General features: G+C 42.3%; 1 protein-coding gene across 1 annotated transcript; it reads right to left on the bottom strand.

Annotated features, from left to right (window-relative positions):
* Nucleotides 1–1,905: 1,905 nt before the first annotated feature.
* Nucleotides 1,906–18,077, bottom strand: LOC129776690 (eIF-2-alpha kinase activator GCN1). The gene is made up of 5 exons (XM_055782484.1): nt 17,941–18,077; nt 17,725–17,827; nt 16,533–17,503; nt 15,227–16,476; nt 1,906–8,065 (listed from the first exon to the last, which is right to left on the bottom strand). Exons 1-5 carry the CDS (start codon nt 17,953–17,955, stop codon nt 2,425–2,427), a joined length of 7,980 nt encoding a protein of 2,659 aa, XP_055638459.1. The 5' UTR covers nt 17,956–18,077; the 3' UTR covers nt 1,906–2,424.
* Between the last annotated feature and the right edge of the window lie 297 nt (nt 18,078–18,374).

The raw sequence follows: 18,374 nt of genomic DNA, 5'->3' as shown, positions 1-18,374 counted from the left end.
TTTTTTTCACCACAGAATGAATCTTTTGAATATATAAGAGACATGCATAGTGTAAAACATAATCAAACAGAAGAAAAATATCCAATAGGACGTACATTGTCGGTTTTCATACTGTGGAGATTGTACGAATTGTTGATTTTATGCTTTATCAAATAGATAACGGTAGTGGCGGAATAAATATATAATCGCTTGAAGCCGCACTGTGTGTAGTACGAGAAGAATGTCGCGATGCATACTGAGTGCGTGTTTTGTTCTTGCGAGAACAAGAATGATTCATGAATCAACCATCTTCAGCTGCGTTTACAAAACAACGCAAACGGCTCAACTGAACTCAACTGAACAACGCCTTGAGAAATACCATTTGGAAAGCCGTGTTGCCATCCGGTCGCTAGCTGGATGACTAATAGATCGATAATGACTTATTTGTGATTTTTATAATCGTATATTCAATTTTCGAGATTTTAATTGTTGTTTCCAGGCCAAAAGTAAGATATTTTTCAGCGTTTAGAGTTGTGTTCTTCGGTCAAAAACTGAAGAGGAAAATTTATTTTGATGCAATTGCATTCGCCTCCGTCGCCACCACACAATAGATCTGGTTTGGATTTTCTGTAACCGTTCTGCGCCTTCTGAGATGTTTCGTTCTGCGTTGAAGATATGATTTTGCTAAGAGATACTGAAATACTACTTGGATATTAAAGAAGATCAGTATTTAAGTTTTAGTGCAGCGAGCAATCAACAGTACACGGTAATGTGTACAATTAATTTGACAACTTGTCATTACTATCAAATATTTATATCAAAGAGTTTTATTATTTAACTAGCTGATCCGGCGAACTTCGTCCCACCTACAATTGATATTTTGATTTGAATCAATTCAAACACTTAAGCTCTCACAGAAATTATTTCAGACACCAAATCATTTTTATTTACATAGATATACAAAATTTGCTAAAAATTTACCAACTTTCCGAAAGGTTTTCATAGCCTTTTAGGTATATAAACCTGAGGCCGAATAAGACGCATCAAACCTGATAGACAGTTAAATCCGTTGCTCCGTTCTTGAGTTAAATCGTGAGGAACGGACACCAAATCATTTTTATTTATATAGATTTCTTTAATGTTTGTTCTCGCCGGCAATAATTTTGTAGTTCTATGTTAACAATGCGGTTGTGTCTTGGACATCAACCTTCCTTATTTTCCATTAGGGAGATCTATAGCTATAGATTTATTCACACGAAAATAGATGTAAACAGTTGAGAATATATATGATACACTTCTTCGAGGTATATATAACCACTATGAGAAGAATAAATTCAGACATATGTAAACGTTGGTGAATTTCTCACTGGTGGGAAATCACTAAAGTTGGATGCAGTTCTACTTCAGGTGAATAAATTCACCGAAAATATGAATATATTCATTATATAAGTTCGCGCTAGTGTAAACGGTTGATGCGATTTCTATAAATCTCATCAAATTTCTTCACATGAAATCACTAGTCTCAACCCACCGTAACACGTGTTTGTGGCCTCTATGAAAAAAAGGTTGAGTACTGCTGATCTACAAGATCGATTTTGCTGAAATCTGTTTTCAGCTCATAAAAATGTTATTTCTATTGCATAACGCTGTTTGATTTCAAATGATGATTTTTGCCACAATTTTTTCAAAAAATAATGTAGCCGCCATGTTGACATTTTTTTTTTGAATTTTTAAAGGCTACCACCAACATTTTTCCGTATTCTATCCAAATTCCAGTTGGTTGTATAGTTCCCTTAGATTAATGTTCAACCAGCGAGATTTACGAGAACCAGAGAACACTTGACTAAGTCATATTTTTGGCCCTCCAGAAATGGATCGCTGATTACACTTGATCGGAAAACCATTTCTATTATTTTCGTTTTTCCCCTTTTCCGTCGTTTCAGAAAATAACAATAAAAACAACCAAAGGCAATTAAGTACACACATATTTGGTCATGGTTCCGAGAACGCCATCTACGAAAACTTTGGTATGTTTATTTTGAAAATATCTGTGTCCTGTATTAATCGAAGTCTTACATTGTGTGCACCGTCGCTGGTAACCGTAGTTTACTTGATAGTCATATTCAAGAAGATTATAGCAATAATCAATAGCAGTGTATGTACAACCGATAAGGGCGAATCAAGACTTTCTTTCGATGCTCACCGTAAGTACTGACCGATAATCTGGCAAGGTCAGACGCTCCACAAAACAATTTTTTTTTCTGGATGATATTCAATTTTATTATTCCTATCGAACCACTTGATTTGTAAGCTATCGATTACAACTGACGACAGAGCATTGCAGTGGCACCAAGAGGGTGTACCCACGATCCAAATGCAAAGCACAGTGAAGCAAAGTTGCTGACACTGCTTTCTACTACCATTCGCTAGCAGCGGTGGTGGTAATCACGTTAGGATTGTATCATCTAGCTCTTCTTCTTTGCCCACTGGCTGGAGGGCAACCTTGCGGAGAACTTTGCTGACTACTTCGCTCAACGAATCCCGTGCGCCCGGTTCCAGCAGAGCGATATATTTCTGATGTACTTCATCACCTTCCCGCAATCGAAGCACGTGCACTAGGGCAATTTCCGAATTGGATTTGACGTAACCATTTTTCTCCTTGGTTCCGTTTACAAGCATTGGGATTACAAGCTTTATATATTCCGGGGCGATTTTTTCGACAGGTACTACTTTGGCTAGATGGATACAGGTCTTTGCCATTAATTGTTTTACCTCGTTGCTGGTATGATTCATAGATTTCACAAACGGTCCGATTATCTGCAGCGGGAGCTTGACGTCTTCGGTACACATGCCATACTGAAGCAGATATCCAGCGGCTCTGACACCATTCAGAGCAACGGGTATTTTTTCTGATGCCACTGAGGAAATAATAGTTTTACAGATTTTAGCCTCGTATTTTCCGGTGTAAACTATAGCTGGGCATTCTTTGAGACTAACGAATAATGCAGCTGTTCGACCGTGTCGAAGTGCCGCATCTTCACCGTAATCCTCACTGAGCAAATGTGAGCCCATGGCGTCGTCCAGCTGTTCTGGGGACAACCAGCGACAGAGAGCTCCGAAACAGCCAGCAGCAGCGGCACGTGACACATCCTCCGAATAACCCAGCATACCAACCAGGGTGGTGTAGATCTGCTTCTTCAACGGATCAGTCATCTTATCGCCAGCCGGAGTTAGGATACCTCGCATCGCTTGGAGCATCGTCTCCCGGATCCCGGAGTCGTCCGTATTCTTGATGCCATTATGCATTTCCACGAACAGTGGATCTGGTCTGGTGTGGATAACAATCAGTTCTGCCAGTGCGTGACCAGATTTGATACGGACGAGCCTGTTTGGATCGTGTAGTGCCTTCAGGAATGTAGTTTGAAGCTGAGGTAAAAATTGTTTCAGCATAATTCCGACTTTGTGCAGTAAAATGGCCAGCGTTTCGAGAACTGCAGCTTTCACACCCGCGTTAAAGCGATCACCAAGAATACGAATCAGAGGACCGGTGATATGAACCACAGAGGGCTGTAGCGAAGTGGCCGAAGTCAACTGAATGACTTCACCCAAACCCTGTGCAGCATTTTCTTTCTCCTCTGGCAGACCATTGAGAATGGCTTCACGAAATACGGGGAGAAGCGGTGTAATACCTTTGGGTAAACAAAACCCTGGCAGTTCGGGCTGCTTGAGATCACTGCTGGCAAATTTGACGGCCTGGCGGACGTCTGTAACATGAGCAATTTGTTGGGCCGAATCCAGTGTCTTAGTGACAGCATTCAGGGCGTCCCATGATCTCTGCAAAATATCTCGATCCGAGTCAGCCAGCAGACGGAGTAACCCTCGTAACAGTTGTGGCACATATTGAGAATAGTCTCCGGGGGAATGAGTGCAGAAAGCACACAGCAATGTTGCAGCTGCTTTCCGTGTTCCGGGATTATCCGACTTGCTAGATTCCATCACGGTATCCATAATAGTGCGAACTCCTACCTCGTCACTTACAGAGAGAATCACAGCTTGGCAGTATTCCAGTTCTTGAGCCTCTTCCGGAGTTCCTTGAGCAGTGGCCAGCGCCGATAACAGAGCGGGGAGTATCTTGGGCAAATACCTCGTGAGAGCATCTCCCGCGACTGACGCTAGAATTGACAATGCCTTAGTGTTGACTGGATGTGCCGTTAATTGAGGGATGAGATACGGAAGGACCACACGCGATTTGATGGCCATTACTTGACGCAGGCCATCCAAAGTCCATTCGGCAACGTCTGAATCGGGATCGGAAAGACTCTCTAGCATGGATGGTAGGATGTCATCAAGGGCACGAGTTCCAACAGTGTTGTGCAAAGAGTCGAAAGTTTTCGCAGCGGCTTGGCGTACTTCCGGGAGTGGATCGGCCAAAGCCTTCCTTACGGTGGGAACCAAGCTGTTGACGAAAGTCAGCACCATATCTCTGGAAGTGGAGGCCATGATTTCGGACAAACCAATACAGACACCTTGTCGTTGATCGGCTTGGTCCGAGTTGAGTCCACGCTCTAAAATAGGAATGATTTCCGGAAGAACGCGCTCTCCAAGTTTTCTAACCAAGTCTCCTAAAGTTCTAGCAGCAACCTGACGTTTATCGTAGCTCGTACTGGCAAGACACCCGAGCAATAGACTGAATAGGGTTGGCAAAATTTCCCGGAGAGTGCGAGGCGTGTTGGTGACCACAACTTTCCAAACATGCAAAGCCGCCTGCCTTACCATAAGCGATACATCGCTACGTCCCATATACAAACCAGCCAACACTCGGTTTCTTCTTTCGGCTCCCAAACTTCTGATAATCGCCTTATGACTTTGTTCTGTGCCAAAGTTATCATCCTCCGAGGCAGTCTGCGTTGTCATCTTTCCGGACACTCCGGAGATTTTGTACAGGAGGTCCCCTAACAGCTGCACCGAGCTGTAGCGAATTCGCCAATTGTCATCGAACAGACCTTTTTCTAGCTCTGGAAGCAACAGAGCGATTGCAGATTCCGCATATAAATTGACAATTCTCTGTCCAGCCTTCAAAGCAGTATCTCTCACGTACTCGTTCTCATCGGCAAGCGCCTTTAGGATTGGATTGATGATCTGTCCTATGTAGGGCATGAAATCGTTCGGGAACGCACTTGGCATGTAGATGAACATCATAATATAACCGTCTTTCACGTGTGGAGCAATATCCGTCCGTTCAGCGGTTGCGATAATTTCCGGCATGAGTTTGTGCAGTTTTTCGACACCCAAACCTCCGACCACTTCGGATAGACCTTGCGCAGCACCTGAGCGATCAACGCTGCTACTTTCCGAAGTAAGTGTCTGCATTAGCCACGGCAAAAGGTCATCGAAAGAGGATTCACCCATTCCTTTGACCATGGCTCCAAGTGCTCGAGATGATACGGCACGAACCTCCGGCACGGGATCCAAAAGTGATGTCTTCAATCCAGGAATAATATTCGGCAGATAGGGCGTGAGATCTTTCTGATCGGTAAGAGAATACATATTTCCGATGATTTGAGCTGCCATCTTGCGAGTTTCGGTGGAACGATCCATGAAGGCACGCTGGACAACGGGCATGATCAATGCCAACGAGGGAGCATCGATGAAATGAACGAACTTTGTCTCCAACAGGCTTTGTAAACAAGCCGATGTCTTCGTAGATGGATTTTCCAGGGCTTTCAGCAGAACTGGAACGATTGCTTGAATTTCGGGATTCTTGATTACACTGCCGATAACCCTCAATGCATCCGCCCCCGCTTCTTGCACTTTGATGTGAGAATCTCCCAAAACTTCCATCAGTTTGGGAACGATACTCGGGAGACAGGAAGACAACTGTTTGGGTGCACAGTAAGCCATTGCTCCAAGAAGTTCTACCGATGCGGTCTTCGTTCTCCATGAATCTTCATCCAAAGCGTTCAATAATGAGGGCAGAATCAGTTTTACTCCGTGAGCAGATAACTTGGCCATCACAGTTTTTGCGCACTCGTCGGCAGCTTCCCTGACATAGGAGGATGAATCTCCGAAACACTGAAGCAGGTGGGGTAAAACATGGACAATGTACGGCTCAAACAGACGACCCAAAGTGGAGCATAACATTTCGAAGGCAAACAGTGCCCCTTCGCGACATTTAAAATTTTTCTTGTCCTGTATGTGAGCAGTGAGCTTTGTCATGATGTCCAGCTGTTTCAGGGAGAGAATTCCGAGCCCTTTCACAATTCCGGCGATTCCATACGCTGCTCCTTTCCGTACGCCATATTTTTCCGACTTCACAAGCTGTTGCATAAGCCTTTTCACCATCTGCGGAGCTTGATCCTTCACAGATGGAATCAAGTGAGGAATACAATTAGCAACTGATTCCTGAACTTGTTGAGACGGAGTAGAGAGTGCTGCTAGTAGACGATTCACAATCGGTTGAATTCTCGCATCGTCCCGGTCTAGATGACGAGCCAGTGAACCCATCAATATAACAACCGCCTGGCGAATATTATCGTAATCGCTATTGTTGGGCGCTTTGTCTAGGAATTCCTCGAAAGTAGGCAGAAGATACGACACGCTCTCCTTACCGTGATGTTCTACAATCGCCAAGGAAGCGGCCAACATTTCCTTGTGAACAATCTCTTCCCGATCCCTCAGGCCTGTAGCGACCATAAACTGTGTCAAACTATTTACCAATTCGGACGTTAAAAATGGGGCTATTTGACACAAAGCAATGGCAACACCCCGTCGCGGACTCCACGGATCAATGGCCGGTTCAACCTCACGATCGAATTGATCCAATTTTGCCGGAATCATAGTTAATTTATCCTGATAAATTTCCAACAGTTGTTCCAAAATCCCATCAATTATCGAGGAATCCTCAGTTAAAATAGTAACCAAAGCAAAGGAAGCGGCTTTCTGAATGCACGGTTCTGGATGAATAATATCTTTCAGTAGTTCATCCGCCATCACGATCGGTACATCAAAGCCGCCTTGTTGCCAAAGATTCTCTGCCAGTTGCTTCGTATCCTGGCACACATCATGTCTGGCCACCCATAGTCTTCGCGTCAGCCGCAACCCTATTTCATAATCATCACTGATCGACGGAAGCACGTTTATCATAATTGCCAACGCTCTCAATGCTACGTCCCTGATAGCATCCGATTCGTCCTGCAGCGCAACCATTAAGCATTCAATTTCCTTTTGATCAGCATCAGCGGTATACTCCTTCCCTGAACTACTTTCAGCCACATCCAATAACGCTGCAACGGCTTGCGTTTGAACTCTTCCCCTATGCTGCTGAATCAACCTCAACAACAATTTGATCATCTCCAATCTGGGCATATATCTCGGGTGATACAAATCCCCAAAATCTAAACCATCGACGGTATCTCCTTTCAGCTGTGTATGATACGCAATAATTTGTATTCCATTGATAAGCAAGCTTTCATCTTTTTCTGCGTCGGACATCACAAGAGCTCTCTTCAACAGTTCAAAACAATAACTAAACGCGGGCGCGTTGAGCAAATAGTTCTTCGCTCCATCCTCCTCAATGTGAACATTGTACTTGTCGATCGTTTCGTCGTAAATTGAAACCAAAATATCGCTAACCAATTCCAACAAATTTGACGTACACCAACTCTCCTCCAGATCACAGTGAGGCTTGCTAAGGCGAATCGTGGCAATCGCAACATCCCGCCCAATCTCGGCAAGATCACCCCCAGACGGGAAGCATATATCCTTCAGCCGGAGGTACAACTTGACCATCGAGGGTGCTGCCAGCGGTGATGAAAACACTCGCAGGATAGCGGGCAATAGTGTCGGAAAGAAAAGCGACAACTGACGAGGGGTTCCCTTTGCGGCGCCCTCGATTTGCGAAACTAGTGTTGTGATGATGTTGTTCAGCTCTTTTAGGCGGTTCTTGATGGCCTTCTCCTTCTCGGTTTGCTTCTCGATCGCCTCCTTCTGTTTGGGCGTAAGCTGTGGTGGTTTTGATTTCCCTTCCTTTTGACGCTTTTCCTCGATTTCCCGTCGTAATTGAAGCTCTTCAAGCTGTTCCTTGTAGCTGAAAATACGAATTTGAATGGAAAAAGTGAATTAGTTGACCATCAACAAAATGTTGAATATGTGGCATACGCATATTATACCGATTTACATCACTGTGAGACTTGAGTAATAAGTGCATCGAAAAGTAATTATAAACATTTAGAAATAAATAATAAGACAATTGTGAAAATTTATCAAACTTTAGTAAAGCTTCACATGTTAGAGAACATTTGAACGAAGAAATTCAGCGTATTGCTGATTTCTAAAGATCGATTCTTTTTCTTTTCTTTGTTAACTTGATTTTTTATATTCATAAGTCTCCGGAAAAGAATGATCGTACTTTTAACTTGACACTGCTCATCAACTTCTGCGAAATAGCCTTTGGCCCTTCTTCTTCTGTAGGAACCTTGAACCACTAGTTTTAGCCAAGTGAAGCCAAGTTATCTGCTCACGGAGTTAGACTGTTAGTTTGGTCTATTGTAGTGCACGCCAATATTATCACGCCGTATGCGTGATAATGTTTGCACCATCGTACAAATAGGTTCCCGTTTCACCTGTGCATACAATGCTTTGGTTTTCTTTGCATGCACCTAAGCTATAATTCATAAAGGGTGTGTCACATCAAATTGCATCACGGAAAAAACGCTGTAGAAATTTAATTTTTAGGAATTATATCTTCAGCTTTCGCTTATAATCAGATAAGAGTGTATAGATCACGTTGACCATGCTTCACTGTCAATTTTTCGTAAATTTGGAAAAATGTCGTCGAACGAAAAAGAGCGTCGTGAATTAATCCTGTGCACTCATTTCGAGAATCCGGAGTTGTCACATCGGGACATCGGTAAGATGCTGGGAATCGTCCAATCCACGGTCAGCAGAGTACTAAAACGATACTTCGAGAACCTAACCATCGACCGGAAGGTGAAGAATGGCAAAAATGGATGCTCCGTCAGTGAAAAAGATCACAAGCGCGTAGTTAAGCAGTTTAGACGTGATCCGAGAAGTTCGGTCCGGGATGTCGCCAATAAGCTGAATTTGTCAAGTTCATTCGTCCAGCGGACCAAGCAGCGGGAGGGCCTGCGTACATACAAGGTTCAGAAGGCTCCTAACCGCGACGAAAGGCAAAACATGGTGGGGAAGACGCGAGCCCGGAAGCTGTACACCGAAATGCTGACGAAGCCGCATTGTCTGGTAATGGACGACGAAACCTACGTCAAAGCGGACTTTCGTCAGCTGCCGGGCCTGTTGTTCTTCTCCGCAGAGGACAAATTCAGCGTTCCGGAGGAGATTCGCAAGCAGAAACTATCCAAGTTTGCCAAAAAGTACATGGTGTGGCAAGCGATCTGCTCTTGCGGAAAGCGGAGCGCCCCCTTCGTGATGACCGGCACGGTAAACGGGCAGGTTTACCTTAAGGAGTGCCTACAGAAGCGCTTACTACCACTATTGAAGCAGCACGAGGGCCCGATCATCTTCTGGCCGGATCTCGCTTCGTGCCACTATTCAAAGGACGTGTTGGAGTGATACGAAGCCAACGGGGTCACCTTCGTGCCAAAGGAAATGAACCCGCCCAACGCGCCGGAGCTTCGCCCAATAGAGAAATATTGGGCGATTATGAAGCAGGCCCTCCGGAAGAACCCAAAAGTTGTCAAATCGGAGGCGGACTTCAAGAGAAAATGGATTTCTGTTCAAAAAAAACTACAACCTGACGTTGTACAGAACCTTATGGACGGGGTAAAGAGGAAGGTGCGAGCATACGGGCTTGGGCTCGAAGTATGAATAAAAAGAAAATGCCAAAAGTTGTTTAATAGTTTTTATTTTACTGTCTAAAATTTTCAAAAGGATCGGTCTACTGGGCGAATTTCTACAGCGTTTTTTCCGTGATGCAATTTGATGTGACACACCCTTTATCATGATAGGTTGCGAGTAAAAGAAGCCGATTACCCTATTTTGACAATTGCACCATGACGAAGTGGCAGCGTATTCATGATTTGTCCCACGCACAAATGTCGCTAAAAGACGTTTCAATTGCCGTGGGAGTGTCCCAGTGGACCGTGTAAAGAGTCTCAGACAGAGAAAATAAAAGATAACTGTCCGCGAAGGCTGCCGTCAATAAGGAAAATAGCGAAAGAACACGGGATCAGCGAATTTACGACACGGAAAATCGCAAAGGAGGATTGTTGTGCGAAGTGCGAAGGGCACGGAAAAAACTCACATGATTACCAACAACATCCGGAAGCTACGAGTCTAGCGATATAAGAAAATCTTGAACATCCTCTAGCGAGAAAAAAATCCGGTATTCCTTTTCACCGGTGAGATCAGATTTACCGTTAATCTCGTATGAAATTCCGGAACAGATCGCTATATTATATTAGTTCTCTCTCGGTAAAAAACGTGACCGACGATCATAAAACATGTGTTTGACAAAACATTCTGCTAACGTTATGGTGTTTGGGTTGGTGGCTTCCGAAGCAAAAAAAAATCCGGTGTTCATTCCAGAAGGCAACAAAGAAAATACGAAGTTCTACATCCGGATTTTAGGTAAGTATGTTCTTCCGTAAGCAAAGCAGTATGGCTCGAAGCCAAATGTTGCATTTGGACAAGATAGGACTCCGTATCACATCTCTACTGTGTGCAGAGTAGTGGTTGCAGGAACATTTTTTTTGTACCCTCCACTCACCCCCATCTCGAAGAAACCCTCACTTGAGCTTCCTGGAGTTGGGCTCCAGTTGATTTAAAACATATAAAAAAACGAAACAATAAAAATGTTAGTAGGATGGAAACGAGCGGCATATTACTAGAACACTTACAGTTGGATCCTAGTGAAAATATTATTTCTTTCAAGGGATCCAATTTTAAATGATATTTGAGAATATTCAATAACAAAACCATAAAAATTCAGTGATTACCCTGGCAAAATCATATTGAGAGAAAATAGAATAGACACATAAAAGTTTCATAAGAGTTCACTGTATTGTTGTGGTTGATTGCTCTTTATATCATGAATTCATGTATTTTTGTTTTAGAGTGGTCACGACGTGTTATCATTCGAATTTCAAGTGGTAATGCGTTAAAGCGAGACGGTCCATAATACAGAATACGCTTTTGACCAATACACGATGCTGCTTGACTACGCATTAAATTCTGAGCCTGCCGTGTTTCATGTCCATGGTTTACAGTAGGTATTAATATAATATGTTATGATGACTATTATTTGAATGTATCACACTGTGTACGAGTTTACTAACCTCAAAATCGCGCAGCCCGATGAGGGGCAATATAAAGTGAGAGTCTCTTGAATACAACTTCAGAGTAGGATGTAGACTCGGTAGCATGTAGATTATTTCTCTTGAGCCTTGTTTTGCATGCATGCCCCCATACTAAAATTCTATATTGTAATTGAGAATGTATGCATGCAAAATAGAAATTGATTGAGGCTTTTTGGGGCACAAAAGAGGACAATCTTTTCAAAACAAAATTTTATTTTGTAAACAGTTGATATGGTATGTCTAGGATAAGTTAGAGTCTAGGTGGACACCAAGGTATTTGAAGCTTGGAACCTTGTCGATATTTATATTTGAGATTTTAGGATCTGGATAATTGATCATTTTTTTCCTTGGCGAGTGAAAGAGCATGTATTTAGTTTTTTTAGATTTAGTGATAGCAAGTTTGTCCGGAAATATTCACTAAGGATAGCTAGATTGTTTTCCATTAGTGAAACTACTGATCTCGAGTCACAGCATGGATAAAATAATGCAGTGTCATCCGCAAATAGTCTGGCTGTTCCTTTCAATGGCAGATTTCCTATATCATTGACGTATATTAGGAATAGAAGGAGTCAAATGTTACTACCTTGATGTATGCCAGTATTTATTGGACTCAGAGTACTTTCTTTTAGCATTATTCAGTGTTACATATTGTTGTCTACCGGAGAGGTAACTACTGACAAGGTCGTTCGCTTTCCCGCGTATTCCGTAAATACTCAGCTTGTTCAGTAATGTTTTGTGATCTATCGTGTCAAATGCCTTCTTGAGGTCTAGAAACAGACCACCAACATTTTATGATCTATTCCATCAATTAATTCATCTATAAGCTCAGTGATGGCGGTTGAAGTACTACACCCCCGTCTAAATCCATACTGAAACTTGTAGAGAACATTATTTTTATTCAAGAAATCGAGTAATCGATTCACGAGCAATTTCTCAAATTCTCTATGGTGGAACGGTTCGGACTGGTCATCTCTGTCTCCATCTAAGTGGTATGTTATCGAGATGCTATCGCTCGATCCTCATGTCAGAGGCCAAATCCAACTTAGCCTTAGTAGCAACTGTCGATTGCAAGTTTTCCGATAATTTGTTCTATCGGTACTCCTGCTTCAACAAGCTTCCCCGATATATTGCATACGGCACACGATATTTCAGTGACTTGAAGACCTTGAGACCTTGATCACTACCGACTCCCGTGAAGGTGAAGGTGGAAGCTAGCCATTGTAGTAGTATAGGTAAACCCACGTGTAAAAATGGGGTAATAGTGTTTGTGAGAGAAGAGCAAAGCACATGTAAATAGATCAATTCACTTATCAGACTGTGTGGCGCTTCATTGACACGAGTCTTTGAATACATTTGAAAAAAATAACAATTCAATACTGAAGATAAATGTATGAACGATATGTTCCGATGAACGATTGCAAACATAAATATATATGGAAGGTGCATTTGAATATGAAGTAAAATTCTGATTATACGCGAGCGTAACATGAGCAAATTTATAACACATGCGAATTGGGGCTCTTTTGATATTAACAAGTTCTTCCGCATAGTATCGATGCTGATAATTCCTCAATTTTTTTCCTTCGTTGGTCGTATTGTTTTCACATATTCACGTTGGAGAGCCTTAACCCTTCTCTTCGTTGGCCGAAACATTTAGATTGAATGTAATACTTTTCCGTTTATTGTTTTTGAAAGCATAGGGAGCCGTGGCAGTGTTCCGAGCTCTGCAATACAATTTTCTTACCCTATGTGAAAGTTGCTAAAACTTACATTATATACCCATTAAACGTAAAAATAATGATTGTATTGATATCAACACAATTTTATCCTATTGATTTTCATAACATGAACCGCTATAACTCAGGAATAACAATTTATTGAGTGGTTTTGATAGCTGTTTCGATGATGTTGTCTGGCATCAGTGTCGAAAAAATAACGATGCTTTCACCAATACAAACAAAACCATTGCCGAAGATTGAAAAATGAAAATTTAACTTTCAGAGCACTTGCTCGAGTTTTCCGACGTTTTTCACTATACAGCGCAACAGCAGGTGAAAATTTAATATCTTGTGAGTAATCGATTAGAGTTTGGTTGATATTACTTCATGGGAAGTGTGCGAAAACGATCATTTTCTTCACACTGTTTCGCAAAATTATTGATTTTCGGGCGAGGGGTGAGGGAGGGAGATGAAAGAAATGAGCGCCATTGTGGCAGCCATTTGTGGCTAGCTTCCACCTTCACCTGAAGCAGACATCGCGCTTTGTTGACTATCTCGACATGATTCGGTTCCAGATATTTTCTCCGGGGAACGCATTCCTATATCGTAACCTTTAGGCAAGGCGCAAATTGAGACGCATATAGCGCGAGTAACTTGGCGCGATATAGCGCCTATTTTTGTGGATAATGAAAACAGATAGAACGGCGCAAATTGGCCAGATGACGCGAGATGGTGGAGCGCTCGTGAGACACGACTCGCGCGACGCTGTGGCTGAACCACAGTTTCTCGTGCTGGTCATGCCGGTTGTGGTAGTTGTGTTGGTGAACAATCATATAACGCCGTGGGTTTGACACTGTATTGCTGTACTGGTCGGGTGATTGTGTTAGTAAATAAATATATCGCGCAACTCTGTGTTAATCAGTAGTTGTATGCGAGTGGCATGTTATTTACACCAAACTGCGACTCAATATGCGCTCCACCACGCTACGTTTGTGGCACGTATGAGTCGTGTTGGTAGTTTCGCGTTCGCTTACGAGCGCTATACGCTTCTCAATTTGCGCCTAGCCTTAAAGTGATTGAAAGGCGACAAGGAAGGTGCCATCCAAGTCGATGGTAGACTCGGCAATGCTGCAGTGTGCGAAGATGTGGAATTTCCGATTGTCCTCTCGCCGAAGCATCTGTTATCCAGTCTATTAGTCAAGTACTCTCACCATATTTTGGATCTGGATCATGGGGGGTCGTAACCTGGTTCGCCTTACGTACCATCAGTGCCATTAGTGACAAATTTTCAACTGGTGTGCGGAGAACGAGATCACCTGGCGTTTCATCCCTCCATGATCGCCGCACTTTGGCGGATGTCCAATGACTTTGTATAGTCCACGACTGAACAATAAAACACGGTATGATTGATTTCACACTCCAATTATAAATATCGTACTGTCCTATATTTTATAATAGTTCATCCTAGCTATTTACAGTGACATTTCTCACAATTATCTCTCATACAAAAATTTAATATGTTCTTCCGTTTAACGGTTCGCAGAAAATATGGCACGGGTGTTTCCAGACGCTTCTTGTGAATCGGAAAACCGGCTCTGGATGCGTCGATTACCCACTGGACGAGACTTTTTTTCTCTTCCTTCCGAAAACTGAGCGTTTTTCAGAGTGATTCACGTTACAGTTGTGCTTTCTTTTCGGAATTCCTTGATATTTCGCTACTCGGTGTTTTAAAATGCCTTTTCTTGTCATCTCCATGGCCAAAACAAGCTACTGATGGGAACGCAGAGTAAGGAACATAAACAAAACATTAGGAGCTTAATTCTACGCATTATAAATCCTCTTTTTCTGAGTTTATTTACTTTAATCATCACTTCAAATAAGTCACTTTCAGATACAGAACAATCAAAACTTACTGATTTCGGATAAATTTCAGATCTGCAATACTTTTTTCGTTTAATTGAGAGAAGAAAGAATTTGTTGCGTCTTAGCGTCGATGCTAACAGGAACAAAAATTAGACATTTTCAGTGATGTCGGATTTGCTTTTAATATTTTTTCTGTACAACTCAATTTTTTCGGTGAATTATCGGGTGATAACGATAAAAAAACAAACTAACTAATCAACAGTATCAATACGCACAATCAATAGCCAACTGGTCGATAAATAATTTAAAACTATACTATTCGTATCGACTCACCTGTAAGCTTTGTTTTCTCGCTTCAAATGTGCGGTGTTTGTCTGTTCGTTCGAATTGGGTATAACACTTTTGTCATACAGTTCTCCGTCCGGCGTCAAATAAGTAAAATACTCCTCGTCGGTTACGTTGGACATTCTCGAGTTATTCAGATGATCCGTGACATTCTTCACAAGCACCGGTAGGATTACCTCTGGACTGATGTGGGATAGTGTAGCCAGTGTGTTTTCGTACATAGCGGTTGCCTTGTAGCTGTTGAAGAACACCTCCCTTATGTGCGTCAAGTTCATCGATATGAAATACTTTCCGTCTAGTTCGAAACGCTGCAGTATTGATTCCCACAAATCAGCTTTCACCGAAACTGCCGCTGAATGATGGGCACTCAGCAGCGCATGAAGAGCAATTGTCTGTGCGTCCGCACTTTGAATAGGGTCAATATCGGAAGCCGCCATTATTGTATCCACGATTGCTTGAGCAGGAATAACACCTTCTTCTTGTTCTCCTTCGTTCAGGATTTTAGTAATCTCCACAAAGTTGGTAAGCTCTTGAAGTAAAATTTTCCCAAGAAAGATACCGTTTGAGCTATTCACAATATTTTTTAGCAGAGGCAAGCAGTACTGGCGAACCTTTTTGTGGTGTGAATTGACACAGTAAATAATCGCTTTGAAAATGGGATCCGACGAACCTTTGAGCTGTTCCAAATGGTTCAACATTAATCGCTCGCAGATTAACATTACATAGCACAGCGTCTCCGGTGCGGTACTGGAGAGGAACTTCTCACCCAGAAACAGTTTTTTGTTCATGTCGAGCACCACGTTCCAAAAATCTTTCAACTGATCTTGATCTTTGGGATTCGTCAGTAAAATCACACAGGTCGCACCGATGGCCTCGGAAATAATCGGTGATTGAGTAGGGTTTTGAGCGGCCTTCTCGACGATTTTGGATAGTGCAATGGTGAAATCGCTTCCGCTGGGCAGCTTTCCATTTCTCAAACATGCAAGAAACCATTGTAGATAACATGTTCGCGTGACCTGCGCCTTCGATTCCAACCCCTTCTTAAACGTTTGAACGATCTTTGCTGGAATTTCTCCATGGAAATTAACTGACCATAGCCCGAACATTTCCAGTGCGTGGCAAAGAACCTTCTCCTGAAGTTCAGTTTCCAGCGTCTTAGTGAATAGCTCGGCAACTGTGGACAAAAGTGCATGGATATCCACGGGGCTAACCCGATTATAACTTAAATTACCCGCTCCCTGAAAACAAATGACTTTAGCTATTTTTGATTTATCATTTCAAAAGGGTCATTTACCTGTAACAAATTGATTCTCAATTCGGCAATGGTTATTTTTCCACCGGATCCGTTCAAAACCGCAAATACGTCTTTTAGCAAACTTTCAATTGCTTTCGGTGCGCTGCATTTCATGGCCACTTGTTTGAGCGATTCGGCCGCTTCCTGGCGTACGGTTTCATCCTTAGATGCCAGATTCTGGACAAGCGTTTTTCCGAGATCTAACACGAAATCGCTGATATCAAGCTGGATTTCATTCACAATCGATCCCACTGCCCGCAGAATTACCTCCGGTGAACGTAACATAGACCTTTGTAATGCTGGCAGGATCGTCGCTTTGAATTCATCCTTTGTGATGGTACCAAACACAACCGAGCATCCTACGATATCGCTCGCATGGGGCTTAATTTTCACGGTGATCAACCCTTTGACAATGTGATCAAGAAGCTTCGTTCTATTCTGCTCCAACAGCGTAAGATTATCGCATTCTTCTTTGGAGTAGCGTAAAATGGCCGACATAAGAATAATCACTGAACTGGAGGGTTCAAAACTGATTAGTTGCGAAAAGTAAAGCTTTTCTAAATCCTCCTTTTTAGCGAATAATTCTTTCAAATAGCTATACGCCTTAGCTGAAACCTTCTGAATACCAGATGTTAACGAAAGTTGATACAATCCCGCTTGATTCTCTATTAGCTTGGGGAATTCCTTCTTCCCGACTGCAGATTCATGGTTTGCATGTAGCGCTATCAGATTAGCCCACCCCAGTGCCAGTATTGCCACCTGGGCTCCCTTAAGAGGCGGTGCTGCAGCGAGATCCTTCGTTACCAATGTTTTAAGCACATTATTGAAGTGTTCATATGCCAGGTCCGGGTGCTGTTCGAGCAATGCAACAATCAAATCCCGAACCAGCATCTGTGATGCCGGATCCTTGTACTTAGTTAGCGTTGTGCCGATCACTTTACAAATTCCACGTATAATTGTGGCGTTGATACCTAAAACGAATAAGATTAAATTAAATCAAAATACAACGATTGGTTTATTTGTTGATTTGTATTCCAGAAACGGTCCTCAAATTTCATAATTTACAGCAACTTTGTTTATGGAATGAAGGTTTGTTAACATTTTGAGGTTAAAACCACTAGACACAGTTTTATCACAGAGAGTGACCACCCAGATGAATATCTCGAGTAAACCACTGGCATGCATATCTTACCTGGATTAGGCAGCACATCAATTACATTTCGGAACAGCTCCGGTCTATCCTCAACGCTCGAGTTCAGCACCCGATTCGGCAAATCCTTCAAGGCCTTCGCTAGCTGACGAGGAAAGAACAGACCAGCAGTTGAGGCAAAACTTAAACACATTCACATGTTTTCTATACAGGCACCATTGCACACTACAATTTTTAAAACAAAGTTAGTTAATTTACCTCGGAATCAGCCATTTTTCAGTCGCAATCAAGATTTTTCCTCGTTCGTCCGTGTTGAACTGGCAGAAGAAGGAAAACCGTGCAAATTGACAACTAGACACGGCTTTGATTGATTATTTTTTATACGCAACTTCAGTGCACATTGATTTAAAATTGTGCTTTATGCGGTGGGTACAATAGTGCTCTGTAGAAATGTTTTTCTTGAACACTCGCTGCGTGTTGATTAGCACACTGAGAGAAATAATTAATAAATACAACGATTTATTTGGTGAATGCTACCAATCTATAGTCGTTTTGTACTGTACTAATAAACATACAGTGACTCAAATCCGTAATCGTACTCCACCATGCAGATCTCTTTTCCCTTCTTTTGAATGTCGAAAACAAACTTTCGAAACATTCTATTTAGATAAAATTATAGTGTCATATGAGAG

Source organism: Toxorhynchites rutilus, chromosome 3, assembly GCF_029784135.1.
Source record: "Toxorhynchites rutilus septentrionalis strain SRP chromosome 3, ASM2978413v1, whole genome shotgun sequence".
NCBI lineage: Eukaryota > Metazoa > Arthropoda > Insecta > Diptera > Culicidae > Toxorhynchites > Toxorhynchites rutilus.
This window is presented reverse-complemented; position numbering and strand designations above follow the sequence as displayed.

Excerpts from the sequence above, each read along its gene's own strand:
- LOC129776690 (XM_055782484.1), bottom strand. Across the intron at positions 17,504-17,724 it reads TGATGTGCTGCCTAATCCAG|GTATCAACGCCACAATTATA; the intron begins GTAAGATATGCA and ends TATTCGTTTTAG. Across the intron at positions 8,066-15,226 it reads CGAGAAAACAAAGCTTACAG|CTACAAGGAACAGCTTGAAG; the intron begins GTGAGTCGATAC and ends TCGTATTTTCAG.